Source organism: Microplitis mediator, chromosome 6 (assembly GCF_029852145.1).
Source record: "Microplitis mediator isolate UGA2020A chromosome 6, iyMicMedi2.1, whole genome shotgun sequence".
NCBI classification, from domain to species: Eukaryota; Metazoa; Arthropoda; class Insecta; order Hymenoptera; family Braconidae; genus Microplitis; species Microplitis mediator.
In genome coordinates this window covers 19,874,804-19,891,044 of record NC_079974.1, presented here as the reverse complement: position 1 = coordinate 19,891,044, position 16,241 = coordinate 19,874,804, and the positions used below count along the sequence as shown (strand labels likewise).

The 16,241-nt window shown below is 28.3% G+C and overlaps 3 protein-coding genes across 3 annotated transcripts; 2 read left to right on the top strand and 1 right to left on the bottom strand.

Annotated features, from left to right (window-relative positions):
- Positions 1 to 2,001: 2,001 nt before the first annotated feature.
- Positions 2,002 to 5,683, top strand: LOC130669563 (ATPase ASNA1 homolog). Its single transcript, XM_057472535.1, has 6 exons — positions 2,002 to 2,456; positions 2,576 to 2,784; positions 2,851 to 2,953; positions 3,029 to 3,179; positions 4,549 to 4,857; positions 4,959 to 5,683. The coding sequence occupies exons 1-6, from the start codon at positions 2,332 to 2,334 to the stop codon at positions 5,076 to 5,078; spliced, it is 1,017 nt and encodes a 338-aa protein (XP_057328518.1). The 5' UTR covers positions 2,002 to 2,331; the 3' UTR covers positions 5,079 to 5,683.
- Positions 5,684 to 6,106: 423 nt separating this feature from the next.
- Positions 6,107 to 9,410, top strand: LOC130669559 (ribitol 5-phosphate transferase FKRP). The gene is made up of 3 exons (XM_057472531.1): positions 6,107 to 6,899; positions 6,979 to 7,236; positions 8,290 to 9,410. Exons 1-3 carry the CDS (start codon positions 6,435 to 6,437, stop codon positions 9,055 to 9,057), a joined length of 1,491 nt encoding a protein of 496 aa, XP_057328514.1. The 5' UTR covers positions 6,107 to 6,434; the 3' UTR covers positions 9,058 to 9,410.
- A 1,286-nt stretch (positions 9,411 to 10,696) lies between these two features.
- On the bottom strand, positions 10,697 to 16,236 carry LOC130669558 (dynein intermediate chain 2, ciliary-like). The gene is made up of 12 exons (XM_057472530.1): positions 15,856 to 16,236; positions 15,005 to 15,118; positions 14,732 to 14,933; positions 14,568 to 14,648; positions 13,650 to 13,801; positions 13,286 to 13,568; positions 13,067 to 13,228; positions 12,851 to 12,994; positions 12,500 to 12,784; positions 11,759 to 11,990; positions 11,215 to 11,448; positions 10,697 to 11,130 (listed from the first exon to the last, which is right to left on the bottom strand). The coding sequence occupies exons 1-12, from the start codon at positions 15,907 to 15,909 to the stop codon at positions 10,956 to 10,958; spliced, it is 2,118 nt and encodes a 705-aa protein (XP_057328513.1). The 5' UTR covers positions 15,910 to 16,236; the 3' UTR covers positions 10,697 to 10,955.
- Positions 16,237 to 16,241: the final 5 nt, after the last annotated feature.

Genomic DNA, 16,241 nt, shown 5'->3' with positions numbered 1-16,241 from the left:
TCTTATGCCTGGGTATCTTCTACTTGAGGACCATAACGAAGAGAACTATTCATATCGTGAGGAATTATTCCCAACATATAAAACATACGAATCGAAAGGGGTAATAAGGGTACGTAGATGTAGTTTCTAAAAGTTCTAAAACCAGTGAGAATTTTTCAGACTCAACATTGATCTTTTTTAAAAAATTATTTTTAAAGGCTGGCAATGTAAAATTCATGCATATTCATGAACTAGTCCACTGCGTCACCCTGTGATTGTATTTCACTATTACTGCTGATATTAATTATAAAGAGGATTCAAGATAGACCTGAAAGGTCGTGATGATCAAACGTCAATTGGGGACACAGACAATCTTTTCGGTAAGATATTTCGTGTTAAAAAAAAAAATTTAATCCAGAATTGTTTTTCTGGTATTCAAGTTTTCTTCATTTTATTTTTAATTAAAATTTTTTGTAAATTTTTCCAGTAATTGCGTAACGAGGCAGTTCATCATGCGTATTGTGTCGGTGGTTTCGGGTGCTGGAAGCGGAGAAATACGTCCGCCGAGGTAAGTCGAGTTATCAATTAAATTAAGGGCATTATCAGACAGTGCTTCCACTTTTTAAAAATATCTAATGACTTTCTACTGTCATAACCGTATTAAAATTTTATTAGTTAATAAAAGACAAATTAAAGCCTTAATTGAAAAAAGGACAACGTAGTCGTAGTTTCGTTGAGATATAGAATTTTAAAAAAATTACTTACAGTTATCAATTAGGAGAGAAACAAAATTTTCTGAATAAATTTTAGCCTACAAAATTTTAAAATTGACATGAAGATTTTACTAAAATTTATTCTCCAAATTTTTTTCAACTCCCAATTAATATCAACTGTCAGTAATTTTTTTTTAAATCTATATCTCAGCGAAAATGTCCTTTTTTCAATTAATAGTTAAATTTTTATTTTTTTAATTTATTGATATAGTATATTACACACCTAGGGCAGTAAAGTATGAAATGTCTCAGATCACATGTAATTTTTGACCTCGGCTTCGCCTTGGCTAACAATTACATGTGATCTGAGGCTTTCTTATTTACTGCCCAAGGAGTGTATACTATTTTTTTCCTCGACGGAGGCGAAAATCAGCAACTTCGTTTTGCACAGCGGGACGAAAGTTGACGCTTTCCGCCCGGAGGCGAGAAAAAATTTTGATATATACACTTATGTCAGTTGAAAGTCATTTAAAATTTTTAAAAAGCTGGGGAGGGGGGGCTGTCTGCGACTGGCCTTAAATAATTTTTATGCATACTTGTTTTTTATTGCAACTTATTGAAGGGGTTTATCATTATTATTTTTTTGTGTTACAGAAATTGAAAGAAATGTCTGCTGTTCTGGATATTTCTCGGTGCGGTGAGTGACTTTTTGCATGAAATATTTTTGCTTATAAATAAAATATTTATATCATTATTATCATTGACTGCTTCCGGACTCGAGTCAAAAGAATAAGCTCACATTAATCTTTGACTACTTATCTTTCTCATAAATCGAAAAGAATTTCGAAAAAGTCTTGTATTTTTTCGTCTTATCTCCGATCATAAAAGCTGATTTATTTATTTTCTTATTCAAAATTTATTTAAATTTTTCACCCGTTGCGTTTTTTTGAAGGGCATACTCTCGTAGTGTTAAAAGTTTTACACTCGAGAAGCCCGACCCGATTTATTTATGATACTGAAGTTAGCCGACGTTTAATAATTTTTGAATTTTTTTAAAAACGATAAATTAAAAAAAAAAAATTGCACCTGCAATTTTTTAAATTTTCAACATGTGCATATTTTCAGTTTTTTTTTTTAAATTTATCGTTTTTAAAAAAATCTTCAAAAACTTTTAATTGTCTGCTAACTTCAGGATCGTATTTAAATAATTGGCGCCAAAAGTAGCAGCCATAAAAATTAGTTTGAATTTTTTATACTCGTCGCTAATATCGAGCTTGAATATTTTTAAATTTTCTGTGCGATGGTCGCCTTGATTTCGTCGACTGGAGCTGAGAATTTCGAGACAATTCTAGCCTATCTATATAGACATCTTAAATTTTGACGTGTATGTGTGTGATTCGATAAAAATCAACCTCATAAATATATTAAGCACGTATGTATCCATGCGGACGTAAGCTGGATAAAAATAATAATTAATAACAAACAAATAATAACTTCTGTGACTTTAAATACCTCGTCAATAAAAAAAAACAAAAGCAATAAATTATAGGTTGTCATGATATTCTGACTTGTGTTTATTAAATGTACATCACATATATATTTTTGAAAAATATTACCAAATAAATAAAAAAAATTAGAAATGAATACAAACAATAGTATTGAGATCGAGCAACTTGAAGCATCAGTTCGAAATGTCATTGAGCAGAGATCCTTACGATGGATATTTGTCGGTGGCAAAGGTGGTGTTGGTAAAACCACATGCAGGTAATTATTTATATTTATAATTAACCTTCAAGTCAAGTAATTATCAATAATGATGAATCATTGTATCAAGTAAAAAATGATTGCCAAAAGTTTAGTTGATATGGAACATATTTTTTTAGTTGTTCTTTGGCTGTACAACTGTCAAAAGTACGTGAAAATGTTCTCATTATTTCAACTGATCCGGCCCACAATATCTCTGATGCGTTCGATCAAAAATTCAGCAAAGTTCCTACCAAAGTCAAAGGTTTCGATAATTTATTTGCCATGGAAATTGATCCGAATGTGGGGATGACCGAACTTCCGGAAGAATACTTTGAAAATGAAAATGGTTAGTATTTTTTTTTGTTTGACGTATCAGTTAATGAATAATTACTAATTTTAAGACTAATTATAGTGATGGGTAGTGAAGCCATGCGATTAAGTCGAAGTGTTATGCAAGAAATCGTAGGCGCCTTCCCTGGTATTGATGAAGCAATGAGTTACGCCGAAGTCATGAAGTAATTTAGATCAATTATCATATCTATTACTGATAAAGTATGTTGTTTAATAATTGAAATTTAATTTAATTGCAGACTTGTTAAAGGAATGAACTTTTCGGTTGTTGTATTTGACACAGCACCTACTGGTCATACGCTTCGACTTTTATCTTTTCCACAAGTTGTCGAAAAAGGATTAGGCAAATTAATGCGTTTAAAAATGAAAATAAGTCCTTTTATATCACAGGTACTTATTTACTAATTTTTTACACTCCTATGCAAGTAAAATAATTATTTTGATACTTGATCGATTATTAGTAAAAAATTATTTTAAAGAGGCCGTTCATAAAATACGTCACGCAAAATTTTACCTTTTTAGATCTCCCCCCCCCTCCCCATTATTATGGTAATATATGCAATGAAATATTTATATATTTACAAATATGAAACGAATGACTTCTATCGTATCAAAAAAAAAAAAAAAAAAAAAAATTTTAAAACCGAGAGAAAAATTTACAAAATTGTTTGATGAGCTGCGAATGTTGTGCTGTCAACTGATCCCAATAATTTTATACTATAAGTGATCCCTATAAACTGATCCCACTGACAATTGATTTACATAATTTAACTTTTTACATTTATAACAGTAAATTTTAATTACTCATGTCATAGTAATTAATTAATCTATATTATTAAGCGAATAAGGAAAATTTTGTTCCCGCCATATCTATATGATAGAATTAGTTAATGTTATTGAAATTAGTATCATTAGAGAGATCTTAACTTGAATTTGTGCCTTTTCATACTTTAAACTCTTTTTAATTGCCAAATTTTGAAATAAATAGATTTATCTATATCATTCGAATTACATTTTAATTACGCGAGAAAAAAGACGATCGTATTTATTTTCTTTAAATAAATTAATACTTTAATTGTTCTGTCACTAAATATGACTGAATGTCACTGAATATATAGCTATATTATTTATATCGCGTTACTTATTCCAAAATGACAGATTTTTATACTCCTTTTTGGTTTTAGGAAGCTTCTCAAAGCCAAAAAAGTGTGCATAGAAAAAGAAAGGATTCATTGACACAAAAAATCTTTACTCGCCTAAAGAAAATTTTAACTTACCCCAATAAATTTTTTGCATTGTGAATTGAAAACAAAAATTTATTTAGAACTAGTAAAAATTACTTAGTGCAAGGAATTATTTCTTGACCAAAAAAATCTTTTCTCGCTCCAAGACAATTTTTGTATTTAATTCATAATGCATAAAATTTCTTGGCGCAAATTAAAATTTTTTGCGGCAAGAAATCCTTTTTTTTGCGTATTTTATAAATTTAGTAGCGATATTTGGGCAGTCACGTAGTGACTGCAGGTTGCTCGTAATTTATTATTTTACAAAATTGTCAGTGGGATTAATTTTCGTGTGATCACTTGTCTGGGATCAGTTGTCATAGTAAGCGACACCCCTTCCTCCCCCAATGTGCGAACGTATTTTATGAACCCCAAAAATTATTAATAAAAAAATTTTAATTGAACACGTGATAATATTTGATGAATTATAAGACAAATATTGATGAGATAACTATCACTTATTTTTTTTTTAATAGATAAGCTCATTGTTGGGAATGTCAGACTTTAATGTCGATAGTTTTTCAAATAAAATGGAAGAAATGCTTGCAGTGATAAGACAAGTCAATGAACAATTTAAAGATCCAGATCAAACAACATTTATTTGTGTTTGTATAGCTGAATTTTTATCGCTCTACGAAACGGAGAGACTTGTGCAGGAATTAACAAAGTGTGGTATTGACACCCACAATATTATTGTCAACCAGCTGTTGTTCCTCAAGGAGGGTGATGTGCCCTGTAGACTTTGCTTAGCTCGGCACAAAGTCCAGGGAAAATATTTAGACCAGGTAATTTATTAGCACATACTCATTAATTAATTAATCAATTAAATAATAATTTTTTTTTTAATTTTATCAACAAAATTTTGATATGGTAACTTGTGTTTAAGATCATGGATCTTTATGAGGATTTCCATGTGACAAAACTTCCTTTACTCGAGCGTGAAGTTCGAGGTGTTGAACATGTCAAGGAATTCTCGGAAAATCTTGTCAAGCCATACAAGCCTTAATTAATAATAATAATTATAATAAATATTAATGATGAAATGGTTGATTGAGACAAACATTTGAATGCAATAAGAATCATTTAGAGGTGCCACAGCATCCAAATTTTATATTTATAAATATCGATTAATTTATGAAAAAAAAAGTAGATTTTTTAAATACTTTTTCTTTTTCTTGAATTTCCACGTCGTCCTTTTGTTCGACAATAATTATTTCTAATACAATAAAATTTTCCAGTAGTCACTGGGTCTCTTGTACCAAATTCTATTGGTTAATTAATTTTTTAGTTAAATCGTGGTTGAAGGTTTCATTTTTATTTTATTATTATTTCTTTTTTTATAATTATTTTATTTCGTTCCGGAGAGTGATTCGTTTTATTCAAACAGATGAGGAACAAATAATTAGAATCATGAAATTTCATTCAGAGAAAAATTTTAACATCATGTTAAAATAAAATAATAGGAAGTTTGAATTGAAATATCAGAAATTTAAAATTTAATTTATGTAGAAAATTTTTATTTCAATTTATTGATCGGGGAAATTTTTTTTTTATTTGAAAGTAGAATTTAGATAAAAATTGGCATATATTAATTATATAAATACGATTCGTAATAATTTATAAGTGAGAATTGATTTTTTTTTTATTAAAATGGTAATAAAATTATACATTTAAATAAATAAATTTTTTAATTTAAATAAAAAATGATATTTAATTTTATACTAAAATTTTTACAAAAATAAATTTAACAATATAATTAAATATTAAAATAATACGGAAAATATTATAATTTTCCATGAAAAGTGTAAAGAAAATTCTTGATAGGAATAATGACCCACAGAAAAAAATAATTTTTTGGCGCGAAAAATTTTACTCTCCCAAGAAAATTTTTACTTGTCCTAAAAAATTCTTTGCATTATGAATTGAAAAGGAAAATTTTCTTGGGGATAAAAAATTTTCTTAAGCCAAAAATTAATTTTTCGAAGCGAGTAAAAATTTCTTGGCAAGAAATTTGTCTTCATTTCAATGAAAAATTTTTCTCGAGCCAAGAAATTTTTTTTTCTGTGTGCGTTTACATTTATATCATATATTTTCATTACATTTTTTTTAAAACAAAAAACAGTAGCGCATGTTCACAAATGAAATCGCATGCGCGTGATTGTTTAATCAAAGACTTCACCCTCCAGGTCATTGTATAAACCGTCTTAAATAACAACCGACAATGTATTTAGTTGATAACGTAATAATCGTAAAGTGAAGGAAGAATAATTTAAGTAAAACTTTAAAAAACTAGTAAATAAAATATTTAAAAAGCGTTAGAGTTGTCGGGTGCAATGACAGCACTCACTAATCGATAAAAATAATGCGAGTAAAGTTCGTGAGAACTTTGTTGGTATTGGCGTTACTCGGTAATATAATTGTGTGGCATAAGATATGGTGGTTATTTACATCACAAAATACATTGAAAACATCAACGGGGACCACCGTCTCGGTGGACAATCCCCAGAAACTTCATCGGCGATTAGCGCGATTAATAACAATAGTCATACGACAATTTGAAACATTTGAAAATGACGTTGCGGCAACTGTAGACTCCGTCCTTAATTCATTTCCTGCCATGCCCATCCTTATAGTTTGTAATGAATTACCTTACCCGCCACTCGAGTTAAATTTTTCAAATGATAGTTTAAATAATGTTAAATTAATAAATTTACAACCGGATTTCAATAGATCATTCGAAGATAGAAATCCACTTTATTTTATACAAACTAAATTCGTGTTGTTTCTACCTGATGCTACAAGAATGTCAACTAAACAGGCATTACAGGTTTATATTAATATATTTTAAATGATTATTATAGTGAGCAGCAACTTAGTAAATTGTTTTTAATTTAAATAAATTGTAGGAAGCTGTATTACATGCAACAGAAACAGGTGCTATAGCAATACCAGTTGGCAAAAATAGTTTAAATTGTTTAGAGTTACATGTTAAACTGAAAGAATGGAATTTGCGTGTTACCAAAACAACTGGTACTACTTGTGACGCTATTACTGGTAAACATGCAACTCTAATTGATACAAATGCATTAAAAAAATTATCTGATCCATTCATGTTACCGTTTTTGGATGCATTGTACCTTCAAACAACTGTTGCTAATATCAAAGTAAGTACTTTGAGAAAAAAAATTTTTGAAAGCTTGTTTAGTATTTTTTATATTTGATTCTGCAATTCTGCGTTTTTTTGTTGTACTTTTTTTTTTTCAATTTCATTGTTCATTTGCGAGTTAGTGAAAAAATAATTTTATTCTTATTATTTTAATTTAATTTAATTATTTTCAAATTATGCAACAGCTTTTTTTTTGAGATCTCTATCAATACCTGAGACGACAATACTTTTACTTATAAATATTTCTTGATTGAAAAAATTATTTTTCTTTTAATTATCAAGATAATATAAATTTTTTTATCGTTCATTGATTCTGATTAGTCTGGAGCTGTAAAAATAAATTTCAATTTTCTTTTATCACTTAATTTTTTTTTATGTAAAATATTAAATTTATTAAAAAATAATTTTCATTGTCGATAATATTTTTTTCTCAGTGTATTTGATAATTTATTTTTATTATCAATTTGTCAAAGTGACAGTTCATTAGAGAAAATTTCCTCTAGTTAATTAAAGCAATATTTAGTTTAATTATTTTATTTTGCTCAACATTAGAGTTTTTGTTTTTTTTAAGGCCATTCTCAGAGTTGCCTTCCCCCACTTTTTAAAAATTTTCCATGACTTGAATTATCAAGTAATTAAAAAAATTGAAGCATTATTAAAAAAAACGTCAGGTACTGAAATATAAACTAAAAAAAAAAAAACTCAGTTGATATCAATTGGGAATGAACGAAATTTGGAGAATAAATTTCAGTAAAATTTTATAATTTCATTTTTTAATTTTGTGGGCTAAAACTTATTCTCCAAATTTCGTTTAACTCCTAATTGATAACAACTGTAAGTAATTTTTTTTAAATCTCAGCGAAATTGCCCTTTTTACAATTAATGCTTCAATTTCTTTTAAATTAATTGTTAAAATTTTGATACACTCATGACAGTTGAGTCATTGAAAATTTTTAAAAGTGGGGGGCACGGTCTGAGAATGCCCTTAATGTTTGAAAATAATTTTCCAAAAGTAAATAAATAAAATAATGAATAAAAATATTTTTGTTAGATCAATATGATGAAGAATCATCAATTGAATGATGGGAAACCATTGTTTCGTAGTCAACAATCGCAATGGAAACTCCAACAGCTTCATCAAAAACGTGAACGTCTGATGTTTGATAAATTAGGAATTAAAAAAGTAATAAGAGCATCTGGTACTGTTGATTGGTACGGATGTTCACGTGATACACCGCGTTGTTTTGGATCAATAGTTAATGGTGTACCATCGTATTTATATCAAAATCGTTTTACACCACCCTGTTGTCTCGCTGGTCTACGTAAAGTTGCGCATCATGTTTTTGATAAATTAGAAGAAGTGGGGATAAGATTTTGGCTTGAGGGCAGTTCGTTGTTAGGTGCTATGAAAAATGGTGACATTCTACCATGGGATTATCAGGTTGAAATAGGTATCAATCGCGATGATCTCAATCGTTCCCCGTGGTTAGTTAAAGCTCGTAATAAACCAGTCACTGATAATCACGGCTTCGTTTGGGAAAAAGCGACTGAAGGTGAATTTTATAAAGTTCAATATTCTAAAATAAATCGTTTACATGTTAATTTACTTCCATTTTATGTTAAAAACGGTACAATGACACGGGATTCCTGGTTTTTAAAGAATCGGGATTTTCCGGAACAATTTTTGCATCCAATGTCGAGTATCGAATTCGCGGGTAGGCAAGTGCCTAGTCCTAATAATATTAGGGATTTTTTGGAAATAAAGTATTATAAGGGTGTTGTCGAGAATCCAGAACTGCCTGGTAAATTATTTAATTAATTAATTATTAGATTTTAATAATCATAATAATAGTTAATTATTATTTTCATTTTATTAAAGCTCCAGTTATTTACATGGTAGATTGTGTAGTTAAACTTGTTATCGATAACTATTCCATAATTTTTTTAAATATTTAATGTGTCAAGTTTAATATTATATAAATTATTTACGGTCGATGGTGCCAATAATATTTAGTAAAGTATGCAATAGAATGATATCGATTTATTAATATCCTGGTCATTTTGCTGAGTTTAAATAAAACATTTTTTGACCACTTACTTACTTATTGATAATAATGAAAATAAATTGTACAATGTTAATTTTCCATTTGGGTGATAATAATAATTATTAAGTCAAAAATTCTAAGTGTAAATCATTTATGGATTTCTCATATTTTTTTATATATTTACCCATAAATATTGATCCCTTAGATAATTAAGTGGAATGTAATTAAACAATTCTGGACAATTTCAGGAATTCAAATGCAATCAAAAATATTTCACACAATTTTGAAATCTTTTAGAATCTTCCGTAAAACTTTAAAAAACTATACAGAGCTCGGGAACATAACAAAGTAGAATTGATGCGAAATAAATTGACTAGTTAATAAAAAATTAGTCTTTATAATTTATTATGCGGAACTTTTTTTTTTGATACCATTCAATAACAATTATTTGTTTGAAATAATGGATTAACATTCTAATTAATCAGTAATTAACTATTTTTAAGTTTTTTAGTTTTTATTCACGATTAATATTTTAACGATAGTAACTAACTTCCATTGAATAAAAAATTAAACGAGTAATAATTCATTTATTACTTTCCATTAAAAATTTAAAGATCTCGGTCAAATTATTCAATATTTGTTTCGTTGATTTCATTTTAAAAAACATATCCGTACAGGGGTAACACGACTTTATCTCTCTGGACAAAATCTCCCTACGACAAAATTTTTCCAGGATAAAATTCCGATAATTATTTTTATCAGTCCAATTCCTGATGGCCATACTATCACTTCAAAAATTTGACGTTCAGTGATTTTGATTAACTTCACAGTAAGTTTACGTCAAGTTCTTGCGATTGACGATGATGTCAAATTTGGGCTGGGAATTTCCCATGATTTCATACATGTATGTGTAACACATTCTAGTTATTTATAATATACACATAAAATGTGAAAAAAAACCTGAATACGATTCCAGTCGTAAGTGTAGAAATCACTATAATTACATAGATTATTATAAGATCTCGTTTATAGAGATCGTGTTCAACAGATTTTGTCCTGGAGAGACTTTGTCGTGGAGATTTTGTCGGAGAGATTTCGTCTGGGGAGATATCATGGTGGAACCCCGTACAGGTACTTATCATTTGTGGTCACTGCTCCATTTTTTGATATTTAATACTTTATTTTGATTAATGAAAAAGTATAAAAAAAAACTTCTATTGTAGTAGTTTGATAAAAGTATCTTTGAACCCATTTAGAAGACCAACTGTCATTGCGTATTTTATAAATTATTTTATTAAAATTTTCCAAGTGTCAAAAATTGGCTCTAAAGTTCGCAAAAACGATAATTCTACCCCATATGAATTGAAGTAATTTTTAAAAAGGATTAAGGATTTAAATCTGTCAGGATTTTATTATAGCAATCAAAATTATTTAAATAAATGCGATTTAAATATTTATTAAAACAATACTGTATATAAATAACGATGTAAACAAGTATAAGGTAAGAGACCCAGTACCCAATTAGGGAACTGGTACCCGATCACTCGTATTTGTATATTTATAAATACTAAATTTCACTAAATATAGACATACAAATATGACTGATCGAGTACTAGTTCCCCGATCGGGTATTAGATCTTCTACCTCATTATAAAAAATTTATTTCAACAATTTAAGACGTTTTTTTATCTTTTTGAGATGATAAATTTGGTGGCTCCCGTACAAAGCTCAATAATCTTTCTAATTTCATGGCTTCTAATTCAGCGTGACTTAGATGCATTTGTTTTTTCGTTGGTTTTACTTTCGCTCGTAAATTAGGTGATAATTTCAAACTATTGACCGTTCCCCTAAAAGAATAAATTTATTTACACTTAAAAATTTTAATTTTTTTATTTATAATTGTCTTACTTAGCAACATAAATAATTCTTACTTATCATCACCGACGATAATAAAAGGCAGTTCATTATTAAAAGCCAGTCTTGTTAATTTACTTCTTTTTTTACTGACAATCGGCTGGGTACAAATCGGACGATATTTGTTAACATTTAGATCAAATACTGTGACCTTTCCGTCATTTGATACACTTGCAAGTACTGTCGAACTGTATGGCGCCCATTGTATGTCTCCAATGGGTACTCCGAGGTCAAACATGAATAAAGGTTCTCTAAAATAATAATACACTAAAAAATTAGCGGAGTAAATCCGGAGTGAATGCGGAGCAGATGACTGTTTATTTATTTAATCTCCTCGGAGTAAAATCTACTCGAAGGGGAGTAATTTAATATTTAAACTCCGGGTCAGAGTGAAATTTACTCCTAAGAAGAGTTTAGTTTAATATTAAAACTCCGAATCTCCGAGTGATGGAGTGGATTCGGATTTAAATAAAGTCCGTAATCACTCACAATTTTTTACAGTGTATAAAATAATATTTATTTAATTTTGTATAGATTGAAAATATTTAAAATTTGACGTACAATCGATTGTCTTCCCAAATTTTTATTCTCCAGTCACCAGAACAACTAGCAAATATATTTGAATTAAATTTATTAAAAACAATCCGATATACTGGCATATTGTGGGCTTCGTTGTATGTTAACATATAAGTACTACTAAATGCGGTATTACATTTATATATTGTTCCTTCTTCAGTCCCGACAAGAAATATATCATGATCTGTTGGATGAAATGATATACAAGTCCCACATCCTTTAAAAAAAAAAAGTTTAATATCAATCTTTAGATGAAATATTTTTTTGAAATTCTTAGTGCCGCTCAATTTTAAAATTCAGTAACAGTCAAATTTTGTAAGATCTGTTTATATATGGTAGAGGTACCATTTTTGGCCACTTTAGGACCAGTTTAGACCCTTGAAAAATTAAAATAAAATAATTTGTAAAAGACCCAATAACATAATCAATTTTTTAAATATGTTTAAAAATACTTCTCTCTCACTATTAAAATGAAAATATTATTTTACACTTTTTCATTAATTAAAATAAAGGATTAAATGTCCAAAAGTGGAGCAGTGGCCACAAATGGTACCTCTACCTTAATTATTTATTTTCTTAAAATGCCTCAATGACAAATTTTTTCGTTGAAAAATGAATTTTTTTATAAATATAATGTCTGAATTTTTTTTATAGAATTTTAAGTAAAACAAAAACTGGCTCTTACAAAGTTTTAAAATTAAGTAGCAGTGCAATTTTTCTAATTACCTTTAAGAGTAATAAATGAACCATCAGGACCAGGAATTGGTGATCGATTCAAATACAAAGTCATAATTGTCGTCAAACCCAATTCATTTTGATACAATACCCAGTGATTTATTTTTCCATCAATACTCACGCTGTAAAATGTCAAATTGCCTTCTTCCGTATCCGGTGCCCATCTTACTTCCCAAACAATTCCTCCGTGTTTCTGAATAACTTCATTACTTTTATATTGAGGCGCTGTTGCTGGTAGCATTACATTGTAAACTGCCACTGTACCATCTTTAGTGCCTTTTACAATAATTTATATTCATAAAAATATACTTTTCAAAATTTAAATATGAGGTAAAAGTTTACCGATAACAAGAAGATGAGGATGCTGGGTATTAAAGTCCAGACACATTACTGGTGATTCAGTGACACAAATCCACTCTGGATATGATGGATTTTTTAAACTGAATAAACAAACTGTACCATTTGATACTGGGCTATCAAAAGATACTAAATAAAAATATTTATTTTATTTTATTTAGAAATTAAAAGACATAATTTTGAAATTTGAAATTTTTTTACATGATCCAAATGAAACGGCAAATAAATCATAATATCGTGCATTGAAACACATGTCAGTAACGTCATGTTTTTTAGTTTTTTCATACTGAAATTTCCATAGTGGTAGCAAGGAACCTTCGCCATCTTTGAATTCATCGCTCGGATCATTCCAGTACCGATAGTCTTAAAATTTTTATCAAATTAATTATTTATAAATTACCAATTTTATTTAAAATTTACCTTGTGATATTTCATCATAAATATTTTGATTGACCATTCGCTCTAGAGTTTTAGCCGCCTGTAGCATCCGTTGGTTAACAGCCACAGTTTCGACTAGAGTTTTTTTCTTCACTTCTTCTTTTTGTTGCTTCTGTTGCTGAGGCACTAGTTGTTTGCGTTCTTTTTCTTTTTTTTCCCGTTGTTGACGCGCATAATCTTCTTGATATTCGTCAAAAATAATCCATTGGAAGACGTGAGAATTAAATGAAGCTGTCGGCGGTGGCATTGTTTGAGTACTCATGTCCTGAATTATTATAATTATAAATATGAATAAAAATAAATTTTTAATAGACTTAGAAAAGTCTAGGTAATTAAAAAAACTTACGCGAACAGGATTGCTGTATGTTAGAGCAGCACGTTCACAAAAGTTGAATTGATTCGGTACTTTTTTAGGCTTTCCCATGGCTATTTCTTCTTCTTCGGCTTCAACCTCTGGTTCACCACCCGCGTCATTTTGTTTTCCATCAGCGTCATCATCTAAAGTATTTAAATTTTTAAAATAAAATGTATAATCTATATTATTAAGAGAATAAGGAAAATTTTGTTCCCGCCATATCTATATGATAGAATTAATTAATGTTATTGAAATTGGTATCATGAGATAGGTCTTGACTTGAATTTGTGCCTTTTCATAGTTTAAACTTTTTTTAATTGCCAAGTATTGAGATAAATAGATTTATCTATATCATTCGAATTACATTTAAATTACGCGGGAAAAAAGATGATTGTATTTATTTTCTTTAAATAAATTAATACTTTAATTATTCTGTCACTAAATATGACTGAATGTCACTGAATATATAGCTATATTATTTATATCGCGTTACTTATTCCAAAATGACAGATTTTTATACTCCCTTTAGATTTTAGGAAGCTTCTCAAAGCCAAAAAAGTGTGCATAGAAAAAAAAAGGATTCATTGACACAAAAAATCTTTACTCGCCTAAAGAAAATTTTGACTTACCCCAATAAATTTTTTGCATCGTGAATTGAGAACAAAAATTTATTTAGAACTAGAAAAAATTACTTGGCGCAAGGAATTATTTCTTGACCAAAAAAATCTTTTTCCGCCCCAAGACAATTTTTGTATTTAATTGATAATGTATAAAATTACTTGGTGCAAATTAAAATTTTTTGCGGTATGAAATTTTTTCTGAGTATTTTATAAATTTAGTAGTGATATTTGGGCAGTCATGTAGTGACAGCAGGTTGCTCGTTTTAAATAAAAAATAATACTAAATTACCTGCGTCTTCATCCTCTCCATCTTCTTCAGTTTCCGCGACTTCGTCAATGGCTTCTCTGTTTTCAATAAAATCTTCTGCAGCTGATTTAAAATTTCTTTGAAAATATATTTTTACATAAATTTTATTTTCTAAGGATTTTATTGAGTAATTTAATTTTTTTTACCTTCGTAACCACCGGCGAGTTGCTTTTTTGCATCCTCTGAATCTCGGTGTAGTAGTGTACCCGGTATATTTATTACGGTAATTATATTTGATGGATTGGGCAGTTTTATAAACTCGTGTTCTTTCCACGACCACTCAACTAGTGCATCAGATGCTCGAGGATCACCTGATGTCAGTACTTTAGTTATTTCTTCTTGTAGTTCCTTCAAATTTATGGTTTCAAATAAATTAAATAAATTTTGTTTTTCATTAATTTGAAAAAATATAAACTTACGGCGTCAGTTAATTGTAATTGATCTTCAGGTTTTAAAAACACTTTGCCTTTCCACCAGTCCATATCACCCCCAGATAAATCCATTCTTGATGTTCGGCCTCTGGCAACACTTAACTATGAGTAGAAAATTTTTTAAAAATTATTTGTTGCAGTAAAAACTTAAAAATTTATCAGTTTCATAAAATTATAAACTTTCTATAAAATATTTGATGGAAATTCTAAAAATTAATTTTAAAAAAATTGACATAAAAAATAAAATCATAAATTTAAAGTTAAAATAAAAATTAAAGAAAGTATTAATTAGTAATAACGAGTAAAATTTAAATTGAAGTGCGTAATAAAATTCAAATAATAATTAGAAAGTAGCAAGTAAAGTTTTGATACTCTACTTAAGAAATTTTTTTTCTAATCAATGACAATTAAATTTATAATAAAAGGATTAAATAATAATTGAAGTAAAAAGAAATGCAACTTAATTTTTAATTAATAAAAAAAAAAAATTAATCTGTAGTATAAAGTAGAGTAAAAAATAATGATAAAAATTTTGAAAAAAATACAGAAATAAAAATAAAAGTTCTGAAATAAATATAAAGAAAAATTAATGAGTGTAGTAAAAATTAGAGTCAAAAATAGTGATAAAAATTTTGAAAAAAATACAAAAATAAAAATAAAAGCTCTGAAATAAATATAAAGAAAAATTAATGAGTGTAATAAAAATTAGTCAAAAATTTTGAAAAAAACACAAATAAATAAAAATAAAAGCTCTGAAATAAATAAAAAAAAAATGAACAGGTTAAAATAAAAGTATTGAATGAATAACTAACAGAAAGTATTGAAACAGTCGTACTCACGTCTTTACTGATATCTGAAATCTTCGAAGGACTCTTTTTCATTGTTTGTGGCATGTTTTAATCGAATAACGTTTCTAAATATAACTTTTAATTGAGTATTTAACAAATCTTCATTAATTTAATGATAATATCAGCATACGGTTGCCTTGGATACCGCATTTCAATAATTTTTTTACGGTATCCGATAATGTCATGATAACGTCTCGTGATTGGCGTTGCAATATTTTTACTAACTTAGCCATTACCTTAAATAATTTATCCCAGTACCATACAACTTACTCTTATTACCTTAGCTACAAAAACTACTATTTGTTTTTCAGTTTATCTTTTTATCAATAAAAAAATATATAAAAACAAGATACTATTTCATAAGCCTTAGATGTTTT

Excerpts from the sequence above, each read along its gene's own strand:
- LOC130669559 (XM_057472531.1), top strand. The coding sequence starts at position 6,435 with ATGCGAGTAAAGTTCGTGAGAACTTTGTTGGTATTGGCGTTACTCGGT. Across the intron at positions 6,900-6,978 it reads CAACTAAACAGGCATTACAG|GAAGCTGTATTACATGCAAC; the intron begins GTTTATATTAAT and ends AATAAATTGTAG. Across the intron at positions 7,237-8,289 it reads CAACTGTTGCTAATATCAAA|ATCAATATGATGAAGAATCA; the intron begins GTAAGTACTTTG and ends TATTTTTGTTAG.
- LOC130669558 (XM_057472530.1), bottom strand. The coding sequence starts at position 15,909 with ATGCCACAAACAATGAAAAAGAGTCCTTCGAAGATTTCAGATATCAGT. Across the intron at positions 13,569-13,649 it reads CATACAGCAATCCTGTTCGC|GACATGAGTACTCAAACAAT; the intron begins GTAAGTTTTTTT and ends ATAATAATTCAG. Across the intron at positions 11,449-11,758 it reads ATTTGGGAAGACAATCGATT|AGAACCTTTATTCATGTTTG; the intron begins GTACGTCAAATT and ends TTATTATTTTAG.
- LOC130669563 (XM_057472535.1), top strand. The coding sequence starts at position 2,332 with ATGAATACAAACAATAGTATTGAGATCGAGCAACTTGAAGCATCAGTT. Across the intron at positions 2,785-2,850 it reads ATACTTTGAAAATGAAAATG|TGATGGGTAGTGAAGCCATG; the intron begins GTTAGTATTTTT and ends GACTAATTATAG. Across the intron at positions 3,180-4,548 it reads TAAGTCCTTTTATATCACAG|ATAAGCTCATTGTTGGGAAT; the intron begins GTACTTATTTAC and ends TTTTTTTAATAG.